General features: G+C 35.8%; 1 protein-coding gene across 1 annotated transcript in view; it reads right to left on the minus strand.

Annotated features, from left to right (window-relative positions):
- Positions 1 to 301: 301 nt before the first annotated feature.
- LOC128652299 (3 beta-hydroxysteroid dehydrogenase type 7-like) overlaps positions 302 to 23,540 on the minus strand; it is a 91,902-nt gene continuing 68,663 nt past the window's right edge. Inside the window, exon 6 of the mRNA XM_053705237.1 lies at positions 302 to 741. Coding sequence (XP_053561212.1) covers positions 302 to 741 — 440 coding nt within the window. The remainder of the gene's footprint in view (positions 742 to 23,540) is intronic.

Consider the following 23,540-nt stretch of genomic DNA (forward strand, 5'->3'; position numbering starts at 1 on the left):
TTTTAAATGTATGATTGAGTCAGCTAATTTGTTTAGTTGCACTCATTTGTTTTATTAAAGGGACCTCTTGTTTATAGTTTTCAGAGGAGTGCAATGAATAACAAAACTTTAGCTGGTTTTTTTTTCAAATCCAAATGCTAATTGACTACTGCCTGCCAATGTGCACACCCATACGCTTGCAAAAACCCTTGATGCGCTTTTAAGATCAAAGTTGAAAAACAAGCCATGCTCTCATAAACAAATTATGCAGGGAAAAAATAGTTTTTGTAGTTCCGTTTTCTGAATAACATGGCTAAACAATTTATTTTTGCTTGTGGTTTTTGTGGTTGTTTTGCAAATTCTCAGTTGCTTGTTTTAACCACTCACAGGTTTTACGTTTACTTTCTAGCCAGCTGAAGAGAGGCCTGTATTCAAAGTGTCTGAATGCCTTGTCAGTCTCATAAGAAAATGTAGTAAAAATCAGTTTTAAAACTGGAGGCGTCACAAAAGGCTTTAAACTACAAAAGGGACTTACAAGAAATTTGATTATACTGTAAATGTGAACAATTAACCACATCTTCCAGTAAGGGACGTGTTTTGTCTCTGTCATGCGAGGATCTATTTCACTATATAAAGCCGTATACAAATCGCTTCTGTGTCTCATAGGAGTGTCATCGTAGGCATAATACACTTGTCCTCCGAGGATCGCAGGTTTCAGCTGCAGGTTTCGTGCTGCAAGTACATGCATCCAGGCTACGTTACCTGAAATAAATATAAGTATATGCGATTATCACATTTTACAAGCGCCAAGTCTAACTATGGGGTTGTTAACATTCTATTGCTTGATAATTATCTTAGTGAAAAAAATGGCACCATACTTAAAATTGGATAGTCTGTTTAAAGCAGTCACAATCCAAAATGAGGACATTTTCACGTTTATTTTGCAATTTTTCGCTTATCGAATTCAACAGCTAAAAGGATTTGATAAACTGACAGTTTTTTTCCACTTTTTACTGAGTATCCCAAGACAATTTCAAATGGAACTTAGCCGTTGACACTAGAGATGTGCATTTGTTTTGTTACAGATTTAAATTCGTAACGAAAAACAGATATTTGTTTTGTTTTCAGGAGACGAATATCTGAATGAATGCACCAACCAAATTTAAAGAAAACAAAAAAATACTCACAAAATTTGTCAGTTTTTAATAATTTTCTTTAAATTATCTCCTTCTCAGAGCCCTGGGTCCCTGCTAATAGGAGGCTTAGCGTGGCGGATTCTAGAGCCTGCGTTAAATGAGAAGGTCCTCCTATTAGTGCGGGCCAGGACTTTGCGAAGAAGGATCGGGATTAACGTGACTCTCCAGCGCACTAGAGGTAAAGCAAAGGAATATTAACATTTGTTTAATAAAAAAGAATGTAAATGTTTGAAGAATATTCAATATTCATTTAGTTTAAAACAAAACGAATACCGAATAGTGCAGCAGATGAATATAATACTTATTCGGAAAGATTTAGATGCATATGTCTAGTTGACACCATATTGTCTGAGCTTATTAACCCAGGGCCTAGATTCATTGAAGCTCTCTTTATCACTCATCTATAGTCCATTGCTAGTGGATGTTCTTGTAATTAATGTATGCAATAGTATTAATAAATCAAATATATATTATTTAGCATTGTGATTACACTCATTACTACACCTAATGCTGCATATATTTTTTTTTCTTTTTTTTATTTTTTATTTTATTTTTCACTGAACATAAAAGACTAAACACATAGACAAGGAAGGGGTAGAAGGCCAAGGGTAGATTCGCTAACTGTTAGCCGGAGACCAGGGGTGAATGGTGGAGGATATCTAACATGGCAGTGTGTCACATCTACAGCTATATGTACTCCCAGACTACTGTGCATGTGTCATCGGCTACAGACAGTGAGGAGCGTGCTTTATCTTTCATCTAGTAAGTGTGTTTTCACCCTTGCCCTATTTAAATGGACAGTCTACAATAGAATTGTCGTTGTTTTAAAAGATAGATAATTCCTGTATTACCCATTCCCCAGTTTTGCACAACCAACACAGTTATATTAATACACTTTTTACCTCTGTGATTATCTTGTATCTAAGCATCTTCTGACAGCCCCTGATCACATGACTGTGACTGTTTATTATCTATTGACTTGCGTTTAGTACTGTGTTGTGCTAAATCTTAAATAACTCTTTGGGCGTGAACACAATGTTATCTATATGGCCCACATGAATTAGCTGTCTCTTGTTGTGAAAAGCAAATAAAAAAACATGTAATAAGAGGCTGTCTATAGTGGCTTAGAAACAGGCAGAAATTTTGAGGTTTAAATGTTATAAAGTATATTAATATACAAAGCTGGGGAATGGGTAGTAAACGCTTTATCTATCTTTTTAAACAATATCAATTTTAGTGTAGACTATCCCTTAAATAATAAATTATTTACTGTCTCGAATCTGAGATACCCTCTGTGTTCTTTTGTAGATCTGCATTTGTTTTACACGATCACCAGCAACAGTGATATATAAAGGAATTTGTAAGCGAAATTCAAATAGACAGTTTGTTTGGGACAAAACATTTGATTTATGGATTTAGATAAAACATAAGTTTCAGAACTGATCTATATAATGTATCCTTGTCTGTGATACTATCACATCTTGTGAATTGTGTATTTTAGGTTTTATTATTTTATTATCATCACTACATACTGTATAAGATTCCTTCTGCCTAGGAAGGCATTTTTCTTTTTTCTTTTTGTTTATACATAAAACAGTAACTTTTTGATTACCCCAAAATGTTCTTTTTGAACGAAGCATATTTGAAAATAGAAGTGAATTTAAAAGTGTCTTAAAATGGCATGCTTTATCTGAATCATGCAAGTTTTATATTAAAAAAAAAAGATGCTCATATATTTTATTTATACAAAGAAACTAAACTCTTTATTTTGGGGGCAATAGGGGGACATTTTTTAAATTAACTAGAGGTCTGGTTAATTCCACTTATCGCAAAGTGCTACTGCGAGCTTGCGGTAGCATTAACCAGCCACTCGTAATGGCTGGTTATTTATTTTGCCCCATAAACGGGCGCACGTTAAATTAGCACTTTACTTGTAATCTAGCCCTCTATGGCTCTATGGGCTATTTAGTTCTTACCTGCCTTCAAAATGAATGTTTCTACAAATTATTATTCCTTATTTATAGTCTATAATAATCCTGTCTGTGTGTTTAAGCATATAAGTGTAATATAGAGCGGCAATATGCTCCTTCCTGCATTAACTCCTTAGGTTAATATTAAACCAGAAAGCAATGCTTCAATTATAAATGACCTCCTGCTCTACATCATTAGCTCTCTAAAACACACTTACATTCTTAATGAACTTTAAAGTTTAATTTCACTGTAGTCATAAAATAAAGAACAACAAAAAGACCAACATGACAAGTATGCCTGTATTGTTTGCATTTTTATAAGCAGCCCATTATCTGTATTAAAGAGCACTATTTGTAGGTTATGTTCCACTAAAATAGCTCTCAATTGATCCGCAAGAGTGATCTTCCTAACCTAAGCTGATTACAGCCTTTGGAACCTCACAACACTTTATATCCTCTGAATAAGAGTATAAAGAAGACTAGAAGGTGTTTATCCACTCACAAAAATCTCACGTCGGTTTGTCAAAACTTATAATAGCCTGTAATAAACATACACTTACTTGCAAATATATTCTCTGAATTTAAATATTTCCACAAATAAAATACATGAAGAAACATGGACTCTTAACACATATACAGAGTAGAACAGCACCACCTAGGGGAATTTCCCATGAACAGTGCTCACAAGTATCAACAAGGTAAAAGGTGGTCTAGAGTAAAAATAAATGTTTTTACTTACGTGTAAACAAATTACTTTCTTTACTATCACCTAGATTATGAGTTATGCATGCTATAGGGAATTTATTCACCCTCTATAGTGCAGCCATTACAAGTTTTGAAACAGCCGGCTTGTGCGTGCGATATGGTTGCATTGAGCTCCATACCGCACAAAATACAAGCGCTGTTTTGACGTGCTCTTGCTTGCTTCCCCCATAGACATCAATGGGGAGAGCGGGTTAGAAAAAACACCTGCGATCGCGAAAGAAAAGCTCCGTAACCCAGCACCATTGATGTCTATGGGGAAAAAAAAAGTTACGTTTAAACCTAACACCCTAACATAAACCCCACGTTTAAACACCCCTAATCTAATGCCCCGACATCGCCAGCACCTTCATAAGGTTATTGACCCCTAATCTGCCGCTCCCGATATCGCTGCCACTTAAATAATTCTATTAACCCCTAATCTTCTGCTCCCGATATCGCCACCACTATACTTAAGTTAATAACACCTATTCCCTCGCACCCCAACATCGCCCACACTATAATAAATCTATTAACCCCTATTCCGCCACTCCCCGACATCACCGCCACTAAATAAAGTTATTAACCCTTAAACCTCTGGTCTCCCACATCACTACCACTAAATAAACCTATTAACCCCTAAACCGTCAGGTCTCCACATCGCAACAACCTAAATTAAACTATTAACCTCTAAACCTAACCCTAACACCCCTTACCTTTAACATAATTAAAATAGAGCTAAATTAAAGTTACAATTATTAACTAAATAATACCTGTTTTAAACTAAATACATACTTACCTGTGAAATAAAACCTAAGCTAGCTACAATATAACTAATAGTTATATTGTAGCTAGCTTAGGTTTTATTTTTATTTCACAGGCACATTTGTATTTATTTTAACTAGGTAGACTAGTTAGTAAATAGTTATTAACTATTTAATAACTGCCTAGTTAAAATAAATACAAACTTACCTGTAAAACAAAACCTAAGCTACCATAAACTAAAACCTAACATTACAAAAATAAAAAACCTACCATTACAAAAAATAACAAACGAAATTATCCAAAACAATAAAAAATATTTCTATTATAATATCCTTTAAAAAAACAAAAAAAACCCCCAAAATAAAAACCCTAATCTATTATAAACTATTGCCCTAACAGCTCTTTTGCTACAAAAGAAAAACAAACACCCCCTAAAAGTATGCAAACCCCCACCACCCAAACCCACAAAATAAAAAATAAAGTATAACCTAATCTACATATTGCCCTGAAAAGGGCATTTGTATGGGCATTGCCCTTAAATGGCATTCAGCTCTTTTTCCTGCCCTTAAAAGGGCATTCAGCTCTTTTTAAGAAATGCCCAACCCCTAAACTAAAAATAAAAACCCATCCCAAAACAAAAAAAAAAAAACATTACACAAAATAACAAACAAATTACCAAAATATTAACAATTATTCCTATTCTAATACCCAGTAAAAAAAAAACCCCACCTCAAAATAAAAAACCTAATCTAGAATAAACTACCAATAGCCCTTAAAAGGGCCTTTTGTAGGGCATTGCCCTAAGTTAAACAGCTCTTTTACCTGAAAAAAATACAAAGACCCCCCCTAACAGTACAAACCCCCACACCCCCAAACCCACAAAATAAAAAAACTATCTAAAAAACCTAATCTACCCATTGCTCTGAAAAGGGCATTTGTATCGGAATTGCCCTTAAAAGGGCATTTAGCTCTTTTGCATTGCCCTGAAAAGGGCATTTAGCTATTTTAAGAAATGCCCAACCCCTAATCTAAAAAATACACACCCACTAACCACTCTTTAGGTACTCACAGTCGCTGCAGTCCCGCTTGAACTATCTTCATCCCTTCGGCTCCAACTTCATCCCAGCGGCTCAATCTTAATCCAGACGACTCCATCTTCATCCAGACGGCATCTTCTATCTTCATCCCGCCAGCGTCTTCTATATTCATCCGGGTGGCGGGGAGCGATGAAGACATCCGGCACGGAGCATTCTCTTCATATGGTCGCTGCCGTATACTGAATCTTCAATGCAAGGGACGCGATTCAAATCAGCCAATAGGATGAGAGCTCCTGAAATCCTATTGGCTGTTCAAAACAGCTAATAGGATGAGAGCTTCTGAAATTCTTTTGGCTTGTGAACTGCTTGTGCAATGCCACCCCCTGCAGATTTGCGGCCAATTGGCCACTAGCAGCGGGTGTCAATCAGCCAATCGTATAGTATAGGGCAGATTGATGTCCGCAGCCTCAGAGCAGGATTGATGTCCGCAGCCTCAGAGCAGGCAGACAAGTTATAGAGCAGCGGTCTTTAGATTCGGAGCTTGATAATTCGGCCCCAATGAAGCAAATTTGATAATAGAAGTAAATTGGAAAGTTGTTTAAAATTGTTCTTTCCAAATACTAAAATAAAATTTGAGGGTTCCCTTTAGTTACAAATGTTTCTTTATTAATGAATAATTTTAATGAACACTTGTCAGCATTTATCGATGTCTGCTCGCACTTTCATAAATCGGCCCCATTATCTTGTAATCATTTGCTGAAGTAACAACATTGCATTACTGGCAGCTAGCTGAACGCATCTAGTTAACCAATCACAAGAGAAAACTGTGTGCAGGCACCAATCAGCAGCTAGCTCCCACTAGTGTAGGATATGTGCATATTCTTTTTCAACAAGTGATACAAAGAGAACAAAGCACATTTGGAAATAGAACTGAATTCAAAAGTCTCTTTATATGCTTTATCTGAATCATGCAAGTTTAATTTTGACTTTCCTATCACTTTAACTACAAATCTGCAGTGAACAGTTTCTAATGTGACCAGTAGATGGCAGAATATGTATGGAAAATGCTTATTCATATGTTGGGTACAGCATTTCTTTTTATTGTGTTCTGTTTACTCAGAAATCTTATTTATTTATTCCAGAAAATGTAAAAGGTAATCTAGTTTTAACCTGGATAGTTCCTTGTATTTTATACAATGATTTGCTCTTCTCAGAAGCCAATGCCTACTATTTAAAAAGCCAGTAAAAAATGTAAAAATAAATAAATAAGTGGACCTTGGGTAACCTTACTCCTACAATTATGTTTATCTTAAAAACAGAACAAAAATAAATGGGAATGGCTGTTTACCATTTGACTTGCTGCACTGCCCAACAATACTAAAGATTAAAAAAATAACTCCATGAGTTGCCTCATAAAAAACTACTAAACATATCATTAAACTGCAAAGAAAGGCCAAGACTGGCAGCTGCTATGTACTGAAATATTTCAAATTTTGCAGATTATTAAATTATTGCTCACTGTCCCTTTAATATTTGTATATAAATAGACCCCTTAAAGGGAATTGTTTCTTACACCTCAGGGTCACAAAAGTTTTGCTATAAACTTGGAGATACATTAGACTTGTGTAGCCATGAAATTTTTGTTGCGTCTGAAATTTCTGTACTGAATATTTGGTGGCTTCACTATTCAGTATTTGTTTCAATTTAACAAAACAAATACTGTATTTTAGTTAACCATTTACATTCGTTTTCATTAAAACGAATGTAAATCTTCAAAGCTACAGGTGAAAAGTTCACCTGCATCTACAATACTTACCTTAACCCCTTACATTTTTTTTTTTTAAAGGAAAACGAACGAATACGGACGATTTTCATTCGTTTTTTTTTCTTTTCTTTCATTTTCTTTGGTGCATCCATATCCGATGAAACAAATGCACATCTGTATAGATATACAAATATACACACATGCATACATTTATATTTAGATAGATAGAAAGACAGATTGATAGATGATAGACAGACAGACAGATAATAGATAGATAGATAGATAGATAGATAGATAGATAGATAGACACATAGATAATAGATAGATAGATAATATATAGATGACAGACAGACAGACAGACAGACAGACAGATAGATAGATAGATAGATAGATAGTTAAATCGATGATAGATAGATAGATAGATAGATAGATAGATAGATAATCTGTGTACATAATTTAATATTCTCATCCATATCCGATTAAACGAATGCACATCTCTAATAGATATACAAATATACACACATGCATACATTTATAATTAGACAGACAGATAGATAAACAGACATATAGATAATAGATAGATGATAGATCATCTGTGTACATAATTTAATCTTCTCATCCATATCGGATTAAATGAATGCACATCTCTAATAGATATACAAATATACACACAGTCATACATTTATATTTAGACAGACAGAAAGATAGATAGATAGATAGATAGATAGATAGAAAGATAGATAGATAATCTGTGTGCATAATTTAATCTTCTCATTTACAACATTATAAAACTGAAAAATAAATGTTTTATTGTCACTTAGTTTATGGGAAATCAAGGACAAAATAATTATGCTCTTATGAGCATTTAATTTCTTACTAAAGCCAAAAAAGAAGGGAAATTCCTTAATAAAGCAATTGTTAAATGTAAAACTTAAAGGGTCAGTCTACAATATAATTTTTATTGTTTTAAAAGATAGATAATCCCTTTATTAGCCATTCCCTAGTTTTGCATAACACACACAGTTATATTAATATACTTTTTACCTCTGTGATTACCTTGTATCTAAGCCTCTTCTGACAGCCCCCTGATCACATGACTTTGTATTTATTATCTATTGACTTGCATTTAGTACTGTGTTGTGCTAACTCTTAAATTACTTCTTGGGCGTGAACACATTGTTATCTATATGGCCCATATGAACTAACAATCTCCTGTTGTGAAAAGCAAATACAAAAGCATGTGATTAAGAGAATGTCAAAAAAGCATTTGAAACAGGCAGACATTTAGAGGTTTAAATGTTATAAAGTATATTAATATAACAATGTTGGTTGTGCAAGGCTGGGGAATGGGTAATAAAGGCATTATCTATCTTTTAAACAATACATTTTTTCGTGTAGACTGTCCCTTTAAACTTTGAGCAAACCCACGATTGGGGCCATAACTTTCGTTTGATTCTGAACTTCCTAATACATAAACATTCTAATTTCATCCTATAGACTTCTATGAACATAAAAATATTACAGGAAATTTAATTCCAAAATCAATGGATTGCTTATAGTTGCCAAAATTTGAAAAACAAACAAACTCCAGGGACACTTTGGCCACGCCCATTTATGGATTGCATAGCTCAACCCCCTCCAATCCACCTTAAAATAATCACTTAAAATACTAATAATATAATTTAGCTATACTGATTTTTTAAATGAGTTTTAAGGACAAAATACTTTAATGATTCGATAGGGCATGTCATTTTTAAATTCACTTGTATTATCAAATTTAATTTGTTCTCTTATGTATCTTGAAAAGAATATGTACATATGCTCAGCAGTATTAATGCACTACTAGGAGCTAGCTATTGATTGGCAGCTACACACAGTGTCTCTTGTCATTGTCTCACCAGATGTGATTAGCTAGCTTTCAATAGGGCATTGCTGCTCTGAAACTGACGTCAATTATGTTTTTAATCCCTTTGCAGAGGTTAAAAATATAATTATATGCAAGCATTAGTAAAGCATTACAATTCTCTAATATACGAGACAGGGCTGCCCCCTTTCCCCTTTACTGTTCTACCTGGTTATAGAGCCTTTGGCATGTTACATTAGACAGAATTGTGAGGGATTAGATTGGTTCGACAATTCACAGCATCTGTCATTGTATGCAGACGATCTGATATTATTCATAGGCGATCCCAATACCAATTTAAATAAACTGCTCAACGTAATTAATAGTTTTGGCACCTTTTCGGGTTATAAAATCAATATCGACAAATCTGAAATTACTTGGCTACAAAATCTACAAAACACTACACTGACGGATATGGGACTTAAAATTTCTGATGGCTCATTCAAGTACTTAGGTATTCACATACACGTAAACCCCAACAAACTTTACCATCTTAATTTTAGAGGTACTTTTCAAAACATAAAACTCTTACTTTTGGGTTTGGTTAAGCTTCCTCTTTCTCTTTCGGGCAGGGTTCATCTTTTTAAGATGGTTGCGCTGCCTAAGCTTCCTTACCCTCTGCAGATGTTGCCACTTCTTCTCACTCAACAAGACACTAATTTCTTACAATCATTTCTAGGTCAATTCATATGGAGAGGGAAAAAAACACAGGATAGGGAGAACCTATTTAGCAATGCCATTAAATAAAGGAGATCTTCGCCTCCCAAACATCTTGTGGTACAATTGGGCTACTCTAACAAAACTTACACTGGGCTGGCTAATTGGAGGTGACCGCTTCACTGTTCCAAAGGTAGAGGCTAGCCTTATTGCACATATACACTTAGCTTTCCTTCCCCATGCAGATATTACCTCTCTACCAACATACATACAAAATAATATACTATATAAAGACCCTTTGAGGGCTTGGGCCAAGTTGTGTAGATTATGGGCGGAAATCAGCAACTAAAAATACAATTCAAGGCAACTTACAATTCCTACCGGGATACACTACAGAGGCATTGAGCTTGCATTCTATTGGCTGATTGGAACAGCCAATAGAATGTGAGCTCAATCCTATTGGCTGATTGCATCAGCCAATAAAAAAATTTCAACTTTAATTCCGATTGGCTGATAGAATTCTATCAGCCAATCGGAATTCAAGGGACGCCATCTTGGATGACGTCCCTTAAAGGAACGTTCATTCTTCAGTAGCCATCCACAGAAGAGGATGCTCCGCGCCGGATGTCTTGAAGATGGAGCCGCTTCGCGTCGGAAGGATGAAGATAGAAGATGCCGTCTGGATGAAGACTTCTGCCCGTCTGGAGGACCACTTCTTGCCGCTTGGATGAAGACTTCTCCCGGCTTGATGAGGATGGATGTCCGGTCTTCAAAAACTGTAAGTGGATCTTCAGGGGTTAGTGTTAGGTTTTCTTAAGGGTTTATTGGGTGGGTTTTATTATTAGCTTAGGGTTTGGGCAATGGAAAAGAGTTAAATGCCCTTTTAAGGGCAATGCTAATCCAATTGCCCTTTTCAGGGGAATGGGGAGCTTAGGTTTTTTAGATAGGATTTTATTTGGGGGGTTTGGTTGTGTGGGTGGTGGGTTTTTTATTGTTGGGGGTTGTTTGTATTTTTTTTACAGGTAAAAGAGATGATTTCTTTGGGGCAATGCCCCGCAAAAGGCTGTTTTAAGGGCTATTGGCAGTTTTGTTTAGGCTAGGGTTTTTTATTTTGGGTGGCTTTTTTATTTTGATAGGGCTATTAGATTAGGTGTAATTAGTTTAAATATTTGATAATTTCTTTTTTATTTTGTGTAATTTAGTGTTTATTTTTTTTGTAATTTAGTTAATTGTATTTAATTAATGTAATTGATTTAATTGTAGTGTAATGTTAGGTGTTAGTGTAAGACAGGTTAGGTTTTATTTTACAGGTAAATTTGTATTTATTATAACTAGGTAGTTAGTAAATAGTTAATAACTATGTACTAACTAGTCTACCTAGTTAAAATAAATACAAACTTAGCTGTGAAATTAAAATAAAACCTAAGATAGCTACAATATAACTATTAGTTATATTGTAGCTAGCTTAGGTTTTATTTTATAGGTAAGTATTTAGTTTTAAATAGGAATTATTTAGGTAATAATTGTAATTTTTATTTAGATTTATTTTAATTATGTTAAAGTTAGCAGGTGTTAGGGTTAGGGTTATGTTAGGGTTAGACTTAGGGTTAGATTTAGGGGTTAATAACTTTAGTATAGTTGTGGCGACATTGGGGGCGGCAGATTAGGGGTTAATAAGTGCAGGTAGGTAGCGACGACATTGGGGGCGGCAGATTATGGGTTTATAAGTATAATGTAGGTAGCAATGACATTGGAGGCAGCAGATTAGGGGTTCATAAGTGTAGGTAAGTGGCAGCAATGTCAGGGCGGCAGATTAGGGGTTAATAAGTGTAATGTAGGTGTTGGCGATGTCGGGGGCAGCAGATTAGGGGTGTTTAGACTCAGGGTTTATGTTAGGGTGTTAGGTGTTAACATAACTTTTCTTTCCCCATAGGAATCAATGGGGCTGCGTTACGGAGCTTTACGCTCCTTTGTAGCAGGAGTTAGGCTTTTTTTAGCCGGCTCTCCCCATTGATGCCTATGGGGAAATCGTGCACAAGCACATAAAACCAGCTCAAAGCAGCGCTGGTATTTGTGTGTGGTATGGAGCTCAATGCTGCCCTATTGCCTGCTAACGCCAGGTTTTTGCAAACCTGTAATAGCAGCGCTATTAAAGGTGAGCGGTGGAAATAACTTGCAAATTATTACCGAGCCGCTCATAACGCAAAACTCATAATCTGGCCGAAAGTTATTAAAAAATGTTTTCTCTAATATAATATATTAGAGCATTTACATTTTGCACTGTTAAATCATTTAATGCAGGTTAAAGGGACAGTCTACTCCAAAATTTTAAAAAGAAAAATACCTTTATTGCCCATTTCCCAGGTTTGCATAACCAAAACTATTATATTAATACACTTTTTACCTTGAATCTAAGTCTCTGCAGACTGCCCCTTTATCTCAGTTATTTTGACAAACTTTTTTGCCAATTAGTGATGCCTCAAATAACTCCACGGGAGTGAGAACAATTTTACCTATATGGCACATATGAAGTAGTAGTGTCTAATAGTTAAAAACTATCAAAATGCACTGGGATAATAGGCGGCCTTCAAGTGCTTAGAAATTAGCATATGAACCTACCTAGGTTTAGCATTCAATGAAAAATACAAAAAGAACAAAGCAAATTACATGATAAAAGTAAATTGGAAAGTTGTTTACCATTGCATCCCCTATCTGATCATGCAAGTTTATTTTTTACTTGACTTTCCCTTTAAATCATCAAGCTCCTCATCACGTCCCTTACTCTCAATCATATAACTGGCACAGGATGAATACCTTTACAGCAAATATCAAAATAAGCAAGCAAAGGTTAAACTATTAAACTATTAACCCTTCAGTATCTGTATAGCAAGACACCACAAAGCATCTTTATATTGCCTTAATATGTTTAACCTATCTTGGAGTGCTTGAATGGAGAAAATTATATGCACATATATTTTAGATTTGTTTTTTGTTTTATGTTTGCTAAACCACTATTGAAAGTTTCAAATGTGGTGCTGCTGCAGAGCTTGTGGGAAGTAGGTTAATAGACCCAGAAATGCCCCAGTAAAACTGTATTTTTTTGTGTTCTGTGAATTCCAGTCCCTGCATATCAAGAACATGATGTCTTTAAGCAAAGTCTCAGTATATAAATGGGGTAATGAAACACGATCCAAATTGTTCAAAGTTAATGAGATGCCTTGTTTTCTCATCTCTTGCCTCTTACCCACCCTATCACCTCCTCTTACCTGACACTTGTCTACACACTACAATAACTAGAGGCTAGAGAAAAAAAATCATAAGCCACAGTGACCTCTGTGGTTGGAGTACTGCACTGCACACACAGTAATATTAAACTAAATATAGACTAAATAAAACAAGGGACAGACTAAAAGGCAGGAAGAGGAAGCAAAAATGGGGCTGTCCCGGGAAAAACTGGACATTTGGCAAAAACATTACCATTTTATCCTCACAGAATATACATCATAGTCAGTAAAAAACTACTGAAGTAGTAGTTATGCGGAGAACATAAAAAAAGTTAGGATTTCTGCTCAAACAACTGTCTGAACAACACCCAGATGTTCCCTTAACCATATGTAATCACTTGCAAAGTTTTTCATTTATATTATAGGTTTATACAAAATTTAATTGAAATCAGATAATAAATATCACTTTTTTGAGAGGGAGAAACCAGCAAGACATGTTGCCTCTTATATGTAAATGTGAACGGTTACACCTCAAGTTAGAGATTCACATTGCTATAAGACCCACTGCAATCTGTCTCTTGCCCTCAAAGTTAAATAATCTTCAAGACACTGAATCTCAGACCTCCTTCACAACATTAAAAGTATTTAACTCTTTCCCTGCTATATAAATGTATTGTGTTTCCTGCACTCATTTCATGCTCTCATGAAGTATCCCTCTTTAAAATACTTGGGAATATTTTACATTCCAGTTGTAAATATTGGGATCTGGTTGTAATATCAAGACTTTTGAGAGACATTAATGGAGATATATGTATGCATTGTTACTACCAGTTTATAAAGTTTGTAACTGGTAGGTTAACTAGCCCTTAGAATTTTCTACAGCATTTCCAGAGGCTGCAAGGGTGGAGAAATACTGAGAAAAATGTACTTTCTGCTTTAGAAAATAAGCAGACAGGTTTCTATTGTTACCGATATTAACAGAGGGTTGGGCTTCTATACAGCAACAAGGCCCACAAAAGATCCCGGCCCACTAGGCATTTTCCCTGTCTGCCCTATGACCAGTCTGGGTCTGGAGATTAGGTGTCGCTATTTTCATTAAAATAACCATAAACTTTTGACAACTCTCTTTTGGCCTCCCCCAGTCTATGGAGTACATTGTTGCTGGTTACTATACCACCTGGAGACAGAAAGACAATCTTACAAATAACTACACATTTAGTCAGGTTTAATCTTGAAACACTAATTACTTTTCTCTGTAAAAAGATATATTGGGCCTTAAACAGATCATTTACTTTGGTACACATAAAAGAGGTCACAGAGTCTGGACTTTGTATTCTAAACTGAAAAAGAAATGCCAGTCCTCATAACAAAATCTATCATTTAGAATTTGCTCATCACATGATTACCATCTTCTAAAAATAAAACCTGGTCTTTCTATCTGCCAGGATTCTTGTATTCTGGTAAACAACTGCAATAGGTTACTACTCATCATGATATTGTTTGTCCTCAAACACCGGCAGTTCTCTTTAAAGTCGTAATCTTATTTTAACCTATTACAGAAGCCAGTTTGTAAAGCTCTACATATTTACACTGGATGCTGCCATCTTGGTACACACATATTGTTGCATCCTGGGACAGAAGCAGTGCACTTTCACAGATCAGTGATATTGCTGATTTATTTGCCAACTGCACTAAGAAAGAATAGCTATATTTTTGCAGTTTTTTTGCACAATTTAAAAGGTACATAACCAATAATGAATAATAAAACACTAAGAAATAGAGAAATGCAGCCATTGCACTCATCTGTGAATGTGCACAGCTCCTGTACCAAGATGCAAGAATTTCTCTAACCAGAAATTGTAAAGGGTTAAAATAAGAGAATGGCTTTGAAGAAAGCTGCGGGTACAGGTGGAAAAACATTAGCATGATGAGTAATAACCATGCTGCTGCAGTTGTACCAGCAGTCTAATGCCCTTTAAAGGGACACTAAAGTCAAAATTAAACTTTCATGATTTAGATAGAGAAAACAAATGGAAACAACTTTCCAAATCACTTCCATTATCAAAAAATGCACAATCTTGTTATATTGACACTTTCTGAGGCACCACCCCCTACTGAGCATGTGCAGGAATTTACAGAATATACATATATGCATTTTGTGATTGGCTGATAGCTGTCACATGATGCAGGGTGGAAGAAAAATTAAACTAACTTTGAAATTTGTCCAAAAAAATAATTTCCTGCTCATTTTAAATTCAGTCTAAGGTCCCGATGATCTAAAGTCTTCCGCTCCAGCAATATGATCTAACAAGTCTCATCATTATGGCAACATCCATTCAATCATTTTTTAAATGTAAATTCTAGCTTGAAAATTGTTTCTCTCTATGCAGAATTCTAGGTGTAAAGGAGAGACTCCTACATTACAATATAAAAAAAATTGCATAGTTTTTGAGATTTCTCTCCATGTCGGTGAGTTTTTGATCGCGGCCGTAAGTGCTATTGCATTGTCTTTTTATTATGTCTTTGTTGATTATACAATTCTACTGTATTTAATGTTCCTTTAGTTTACTCCAGCAGGTAAAATAGTTCATTGGGAACACCTTAAAGGGACATGAAACCCAAGAAAATTATTTCATGATTTAGGTAGAACATACAATTTTAAACAACTTTCCAGTTTACTTCTATTATCAAATTTGCTTTATTCTCTTGGTATCATTTGTTGAAGGAGCAGCAATGCACTACTGGTTTCTAACTGAACACATGGGTGAGCCAATGACAATCGGTATATATATGCAGCCACCAATTAACAGCAAGAACCTAGGTTCTATGCTGCTCCTGAGCTTACCTTTCAGCAAAGGATAACAAGAGAAGGAAGCAAATTAAATAATAGAAGTAAATTGGAAAGTTGTTTAATATCACATGCTCTTTCTGAACCATGAAAGAAAAAATGTGGGTTTCATGTCCCTTTAAGGTGATGGTAAACTTTAGCAAATCAAATGCCATATATGTAATATTGGCCATTAAACAAGTATATGTGTACCTTTTTTCTTTTTAATCCATCTGTGAAAGGGTTAAATTAGTTCATATAGTAATGCTTCTGTTGCAATGTTATGCCGGCCCATTTGGATTAACTCTTTTTTTTCATGACAATTACAGTTAACATCCAATTAACATGTGTATCATATGATAATCTTGAAGTCCTGACCCTTTAAAGCCCTTAGAAAGCCTATGTAGAGATTGGGTGGGACTGCTCTATACATCACAACCCAGCAAAAAGACGAAATGAAGGGGGAGGGAGGAACAGACAATACCAATTAGGATTATAAACCTTTTATTATTAAATATGCAGTATATACACTTAAAAAAATATATTACTTGGTTCTACTTGCAAACAAATATATTTTTCATTGCAACATTCTTATAGTCTGAAATTTACCATTACTTTAAAAGGTAGATTATTTTAGAGTTCAATGTCCTTTTAATAACCCATAGGTCACACCTGAAAAGGAGAATACTGGTGAGCATGGCTGCCACAGTTCCTAGTAGCCAGGTTAAAATATGACAAGTATAACACCAAAAGCCACTAGTTCTGAAGTTTGCTGATCCCTGATTAATTATATGGGGCATACTTATCAAACCGTCAACTGAAAATATGCTTGAATTCTGCGTCGTATTTGTCACGAGATTGATCCACCGGAATTATCAAAGTGTCAAGATCGGCAAATGTTGAAATTTGTGATGTAATATACGATCCCGCGATCTCAATCCGATGAAGATTGATGCTTGCGTCATTACAGATGTTTCAAATTCAGATTCGACTCTATTTGAACCTTTTCAAAATGTATCAAACATTTAACAGGTACGCTCGCGTCAATTTACGACGCAGCGTACCTAGTTTTCAATCCGCCCCCCTTGAGGTCGCGGATGCCATAGAACTGAATGGGAGTCTGAAAACACAGAAGGCTTATATTCGATGATGCAAGAGAATGAAGTATATTACATAATAAAAGTAAATTAGAAACTCTATTAAAATTGTATACCCTTTCTAAATCAAACAATATTATTGCTCCACATTTGGTGCACTAGTAGATATAGGGATAAAAATGAAAAATACATTACTACTTACGGATTATGCTACAAATTTGTCTCTCATTTCAAAGGGGACAATATTATTTCTACAAATTTGTTGAAAAATTTTGCCCCAAAATTGTCGCACTAATAGATATAGAGATAAAAATGAAATACACAACATATTATAGCTAACTTCATTTTTATTTTTTGTGAAAAATCTATGTGCACCATGTTTAAGCCATGTAATATAAGTCCCACTCTCCACTTCGCACCAATTTTGACTCAACACTTTTCGCACCAATTATGACGCAAACCCCTAAACAACCCACACACTAGTACTTTTGTTGAAATATGCATAATCACATGATTTATGACATGAGCCAATCTGTTTCAAATATACATTTTAAACTATCACTAACAAATGAAAATGCTCCATACTTGTGTCATTGATCACTCGTCAGAACTTGTAAGTGCCATTTGTTACATTGTGTTTTATACTTTGAAAATATGTATATGTGAATTTAGAATTAAAGATAAACATTGATGCTGACATTAGGACACACAGTGTAATATTTTAGACAAGGATTTTAAAATTTGAATTGATGTTTGATTCAATATAATCTTAAACTGATAGCTCAAAGGGATAGCCCACCTAACATTAAACTGTCATGATTCAGACACAGCAGAAATTAAAGTCATCTTATATGCCAGCCCATTTTATAACACTTGTGAAGGGGTTGTTTTTAAAACTAGATTGCAATCAGGAGGGGTTACACAGGTACAGAGAGAAAACTGTCCCAGCTCTTAAAATATTGCAAATAAAAACATATGATACTCTGATTACATGTTATATTTGCAATTATTCGTCCTCAGATTAATAAAAAATTTACACTATATACATATAGTGGTATAACTAAACACAAAGATATGAAAGACAACATTGTTTAGAACAAAAAAAGGAATTTAGGGACATGTAAATATGTTTGCAAAATATTTCTGACATAACACACACACACACAAATATATATATATATATATATATATATATATATATATATATATATATATATATATATATATATATGTGTGTGTGCAAAGATATATGTACAAATTCTAGCATTAATAATCATTTATAAAAAAAAATGAGATAAAAGTATATCATGAGTAGTGATGTAGCGAACCTAAAAATTTGGGTTCGCGAACTTCGAACTCGAACTTCCACAACTGTTCGCGAACCGGCGAACCGGGCGAACTGCCATAGACTTCAATAGGCAGGCGAATTTTAAAACCCACAGGGACTCTTTCTGGCCACAATAGTGATGGAAAAGTTGTTTCAAGGGGACTAACACCTGGACTGTGGCATGCCGGAGGGGGATCCATGGCAAAACTCCCATGGAAAATTACATAGTTGATGCAGAGTCTGGTTTTAATCCATAAAGGGCATAAATCACCTAACATTCCTAAATTGTTTGGAATAACGTGCTTTAAAACATCAGGTATGATGTTGTATCGATCAGGTAGTGTAAGGGTTACGCCCGCTTCACAGTGCGCAGTGTAGGTGATATACCTGCCCTGACCATGCTTTGCAGACCAGGTATCAGTGGTCAGATGGACCCTTGCCCCAACACTGTGTGCCAAACATGCCATTATAGCAGACTTATATGGCTTTGGCGTTGCCTTTTGGTAATTAGAAGGCTGCTAAATGGGTTAATTAGGGAGCATGTAGGCAGCTTGTAGAGTTAATTTTAGCTTAAGTGTAGTGTAGTAGACAACCCAAAGTATTGATCTAGAACCATTTTGGTATATTTCATGCCACCATTTCACCGCCAAATGCGATCAAATTTAAAAAAAATTTTTTTTTTCGCAATTTTAGGTTTCTCACTGAAATTATTTACAAACAGCTTGTGTAATTATGGCACAAATGGTTGTAAATGCTTCTCTGAGATCCCCTTTGTTCAGAAATAGCAGACATATATGACTTTGGCGTTGCTTTCTGGTAATTAGAAGGCTGCTAAATGCTGCTGTGCATCACACGTGTATTATGGCTAGCAGTGAAGGAGTTAATTAGGTAGTTTGTAGGGAGCTTGCAGGGTTAATTTTAGCTTTAGTGTAGAGATCAGCCTCCCACCTGACACATCAGACCCCCTGATCCCTACCAAACAGCTCCCTTCCCTCCCCCACCCCACAATTGTCCCCGCCATCTTAAGTACTGGCAGAAAGTCTGCCAGTACTAAAATAAAAGGTTTTTTAATTTTTTTTTTTATTTTTTTAGCATATTTACATATGCTGTGGTGTAGCATCCCCCTTAGCCCCCAAACTCCCTGATCCCCCCCAAAACAGCTTTCTAACCCTCCCCATCTGCCTTATTGGCGGCCATCTTGGGTACTGGCAGCTGTCTGCTATTATTTCACAGTCAAAAAAGTGTTGTTTTTTTTAAATGTACACTACTGTTACACCAGATATGACTGGTGGCACTGGGCAAGGGGGCACAGTATACGCTGTGAGCCTGACACACACGCTGGCAGGCAGGCAGGCAACTGCAATTAGATTACACAGGAAAAAAAAAAAAAGCAGACTGATGTTCTAGCCCTAAAAAGGGCTTTTTGGGGTGCTGTCCTTACAGCAGAGATCAGATGAGTCCTTCAGGACTGTAGTGGACACTGAATACACTAGCCTAGGTATCGATTTCCCTATTAAATCAGCAACAGCTACACTGTCCCTCCTCTCACTAAGAATGCAGCTTCCGAATGAATCTAAAATGGATGCTGTCCAGGAGGTGGGAGGGTCTGGGAGGGAGGGTCTGCTGCTGATTGGCTGTAATGTGTTTTCTGACTGTGAGGTAGAAGGTCAAAGTTTACTCAATGATAAAGAATACGGGGCGGATCGAACATCGCATATGTTCGCCCGCCGTGGCGAACGCGAACATGCTATGTTCGCTGGGAACTATTCGCCGGCGAACTATTCGCGACATCACTAATCATGAGTTCTAGAAATACAAATACTCATTAATTTATGTGAAAGTATCATATAACAAAAAAAATAAAACTAACTTCCTATGAGATATTGTTTGTTGAGGTATAAATGTAGCTATTTCTTGTACATTAACAGTTGACAAATAAAAGATTAGAGGATGAAATGAGGGTGTAATACACACCAATGTGTATTACTGCCCTTAGGGGGCGCCTCCTATAGCCTAACAACTAAACATATGTTCAAACTTAGTTAACTAAATTAATACTTATAAGATATATATATATACAGAAACATACATATATATAAAAGTGTACCAACATAAAGTCCAGTAAGTGATATAAATATAGTCCCAATCAGTGGTAAGTCCAAAAAAACAGTAGTAGGCAGCTCTCGGTCTTAGGATGGTCTTCCTGAAAGATGGGTAACTAGAAAAAAAGAAAACACAGAGGCGCCAAACATGGCCTAGTATAGCCAGATACCAGATATAACAGTTCACAGGGTAGCAATTGGATACTCACAAAGGAGACGCACCCAATGGTGCTATTGAAGCAGACTGGAGCCTCTCAGTGGTCCAGCTCACTGATGTATCTCACGTATCAGTTGTGGTCCTTGGTGATGGTGATTAACAGGTTCCTAAGTGAACACAAAATATGCAAACCATAGCCCAGTAACGTTTGTACAAGTGAATGGCAATCTGAGCAATCCTACTTACAAGATCCAAAGCACCTGAAGGTGCATACACTGCAAACTGGAACCAAACAGTCGCCCAGTAGACTGATCCCTCCAGGTGAAAGCAGATTAACTCTCAGGTGCCAATCGAAGTTTGAGCAGCATGTAAATAATATAAAGGATGTCCAAAAAGCAAGTGTATTTCTGTAAAAATCTTTATTAAAATGCGACGCGTTTCTCAGCTATAACAAGCTGTTTCATCAGGCTAAAAAATTATAAAAACACATTCAGAATACACTTGCTTTATACAAAACTAAACCTACTAATTAGCCAGTCAAATTGCTCCAACCTTGATGGTCATTAAGTGTTAGCACCTGTCTGCTAGAAGGTTGGTATGGCAACCAACAGCCCAAACATAATTTAGTACAGATACCAAACTTCAGCAGACCATACTAGTGACCAAATCATCGTTTGTGTGCATCAAAATAAATCATCATTGTGTATTGATGATAATAAAAAACATAAACATAACACTGTTAAGAACAGGAACACATTTCCTATAAAATTGTACTTCATGAAATATAAATAAACAAACTAATACATAATGATATGTTTCCCATACCTATTCAGTCTACATAAATCGTGCTTTTGTAATTTCAGCCTTAACTTCCTCTTAAAAAATGTTAAATTAAATATGCGACTTAATAACAAGTTAAGGGCAGGCAAAGCAATGCTGTCAAACTTATTGTCAAACTAATGTTGCAAACCCAAGTGTTCGTTAATACGACTCCTGCTTCCTGATGTCAAATAGCACAATAGCTGATTCTTCAAAAATAAATGGGTGGAATTTGTTTGACGAAAATCTTGTGAGACCTTGATGACAGGTGTATATTAACAGCCACTGGGTATAAGGCTATTATATGTGTGATCCTTGTATCAGCTATTGTGCTATTTGACATCAGAAAGCAGGAGTCGTATTAACGAACACTTGGGTTTGCAACATTAGTTTGACAATAAGTTTGACAGCATTGCTTTGCCTGCCCTTAACTTGTTATTAAGTCGCATATTTAATTTAACATTTTTTAAGAGGAAGTTAAGGCTGAAATTACAAAAGCACGATTTATGTAGACTGAATAGGTATGGGAAACATATCATTATGTATTAGTTTGTTTATTTATATTTCATGAAGTACAATTTTATAGGAAATGTGTTCCTGTTCTTAACAGTGTTATGTTTATGTTTTTTATTATCATCAATACACAATGATGATTTATTTTGATGCACACAAACGATGATTTGGTCACTAGTATGGTCTGCTGAAGTTTGGTATCTGTACTAAATTATGTTTGGGCTGTTGGTTGCCATACCAACCTTCTAGCAGACAGGTGCTAACACTTAATGACCATCAAGGTTGGAGAAATTTGACTGGCTAATTAGTAGGTTTAGTTTTGTATAAAGCAAGTGTATTCTGAATGTGTTTTTATATTTTTTTAGCCTGATGAAACAGCTTGTTATAGCTGAGAAACGCGTCGCATTTTAATAAAGATTTTTACAGAAATACACTTGCTTTTTGGACATCCTTTATATTATTTACATGCTGCTCAAACTTCGATTGGCACCTGAGAGTTAATCTGCTTTCACCTGGAGGGATCAGTCTACTGGGCGACTGTTTGGTTCCAGTTTGCAGTGTATGCACCTTCAGGTGCTTTGGATCTTGTAAGTAGGATTGCTCAGATTGCCATTCACTTGTACAAACGTTACTGGGCTATGGTTTGCATATTTTGTGTTCACTTAGGAACCTGTTAATCACCATCACCAAGGACCACAACTGATACGTGAGATACATCAGTGAGCTGGACCACTGAGAGGCTCCAGTCTGCTTCAATAGCACCATTGGGTGCGTCTCCTTTGTGAGTATCCAATTGCTACCCTGTGAACTGTTATATCTGGTATCTGGCTATACTAGGCCATGTTTGGCGCCTCTGTGTTTTCTTTTTTTCTAAATAAAAGATTAGCTTTAGAGAAATGTCCTTGTTCATGGACAGTAATGAAATGGTAAAAATAATGTTGGGGAAAACCCGAATAACCGTGACATCGATGACTTAGTTAACAACAGTCTGATGCTCTTCACAACGTACTTGATGCGTGTGTTTTTGATCCACGTCAGCGATGTCTGGTTAGTGTATTAACGCCGGCAAATGCACTTAGATTGACGCTTTGATAAATTGACCCCTATGTGTTAATGTTCCCAACAAATAAGCGATAAAAGAGCCAAACACATTTGTTGTTAAAGGGATACTAAACCCAAATGTTTTCTTTCATGATTCAGATAGAGCATGCTATTTTAAGCAACTTTCTAATTTACTCCTATTATCAATTTGTCTTTGTTCTCTTGCTATCTTTATTGGAAAAGGCAGGAATGTACACTTAAGAGTCAGCCAATTTTTGGTTCAGCACCTGGGTAGCTCTTGCTGATTGTTGTATAAATGTAGCAAACCAATCAGCAAGCACTACCCAGGTGCTGAACCAAAAATGGGATGGCTCTTAAGTTTACATTCCTGCTTTTTCAAATAGAGATAACAAGAGAACG

This window comes from Bombina bombina, chromosome 3, assembly GCF_027579735.1.
Source record: "Bombina bombina isolate aBomBom1 chromosome 3, aBomBom1.pri, whole genome shotgun sequence".
NCBI classification, from domain to species: Eukaryota; Metazoa; Chordata; class Amphibia; order Anura; family Bombinatoridae; genus Bombina; species Bombina bombina.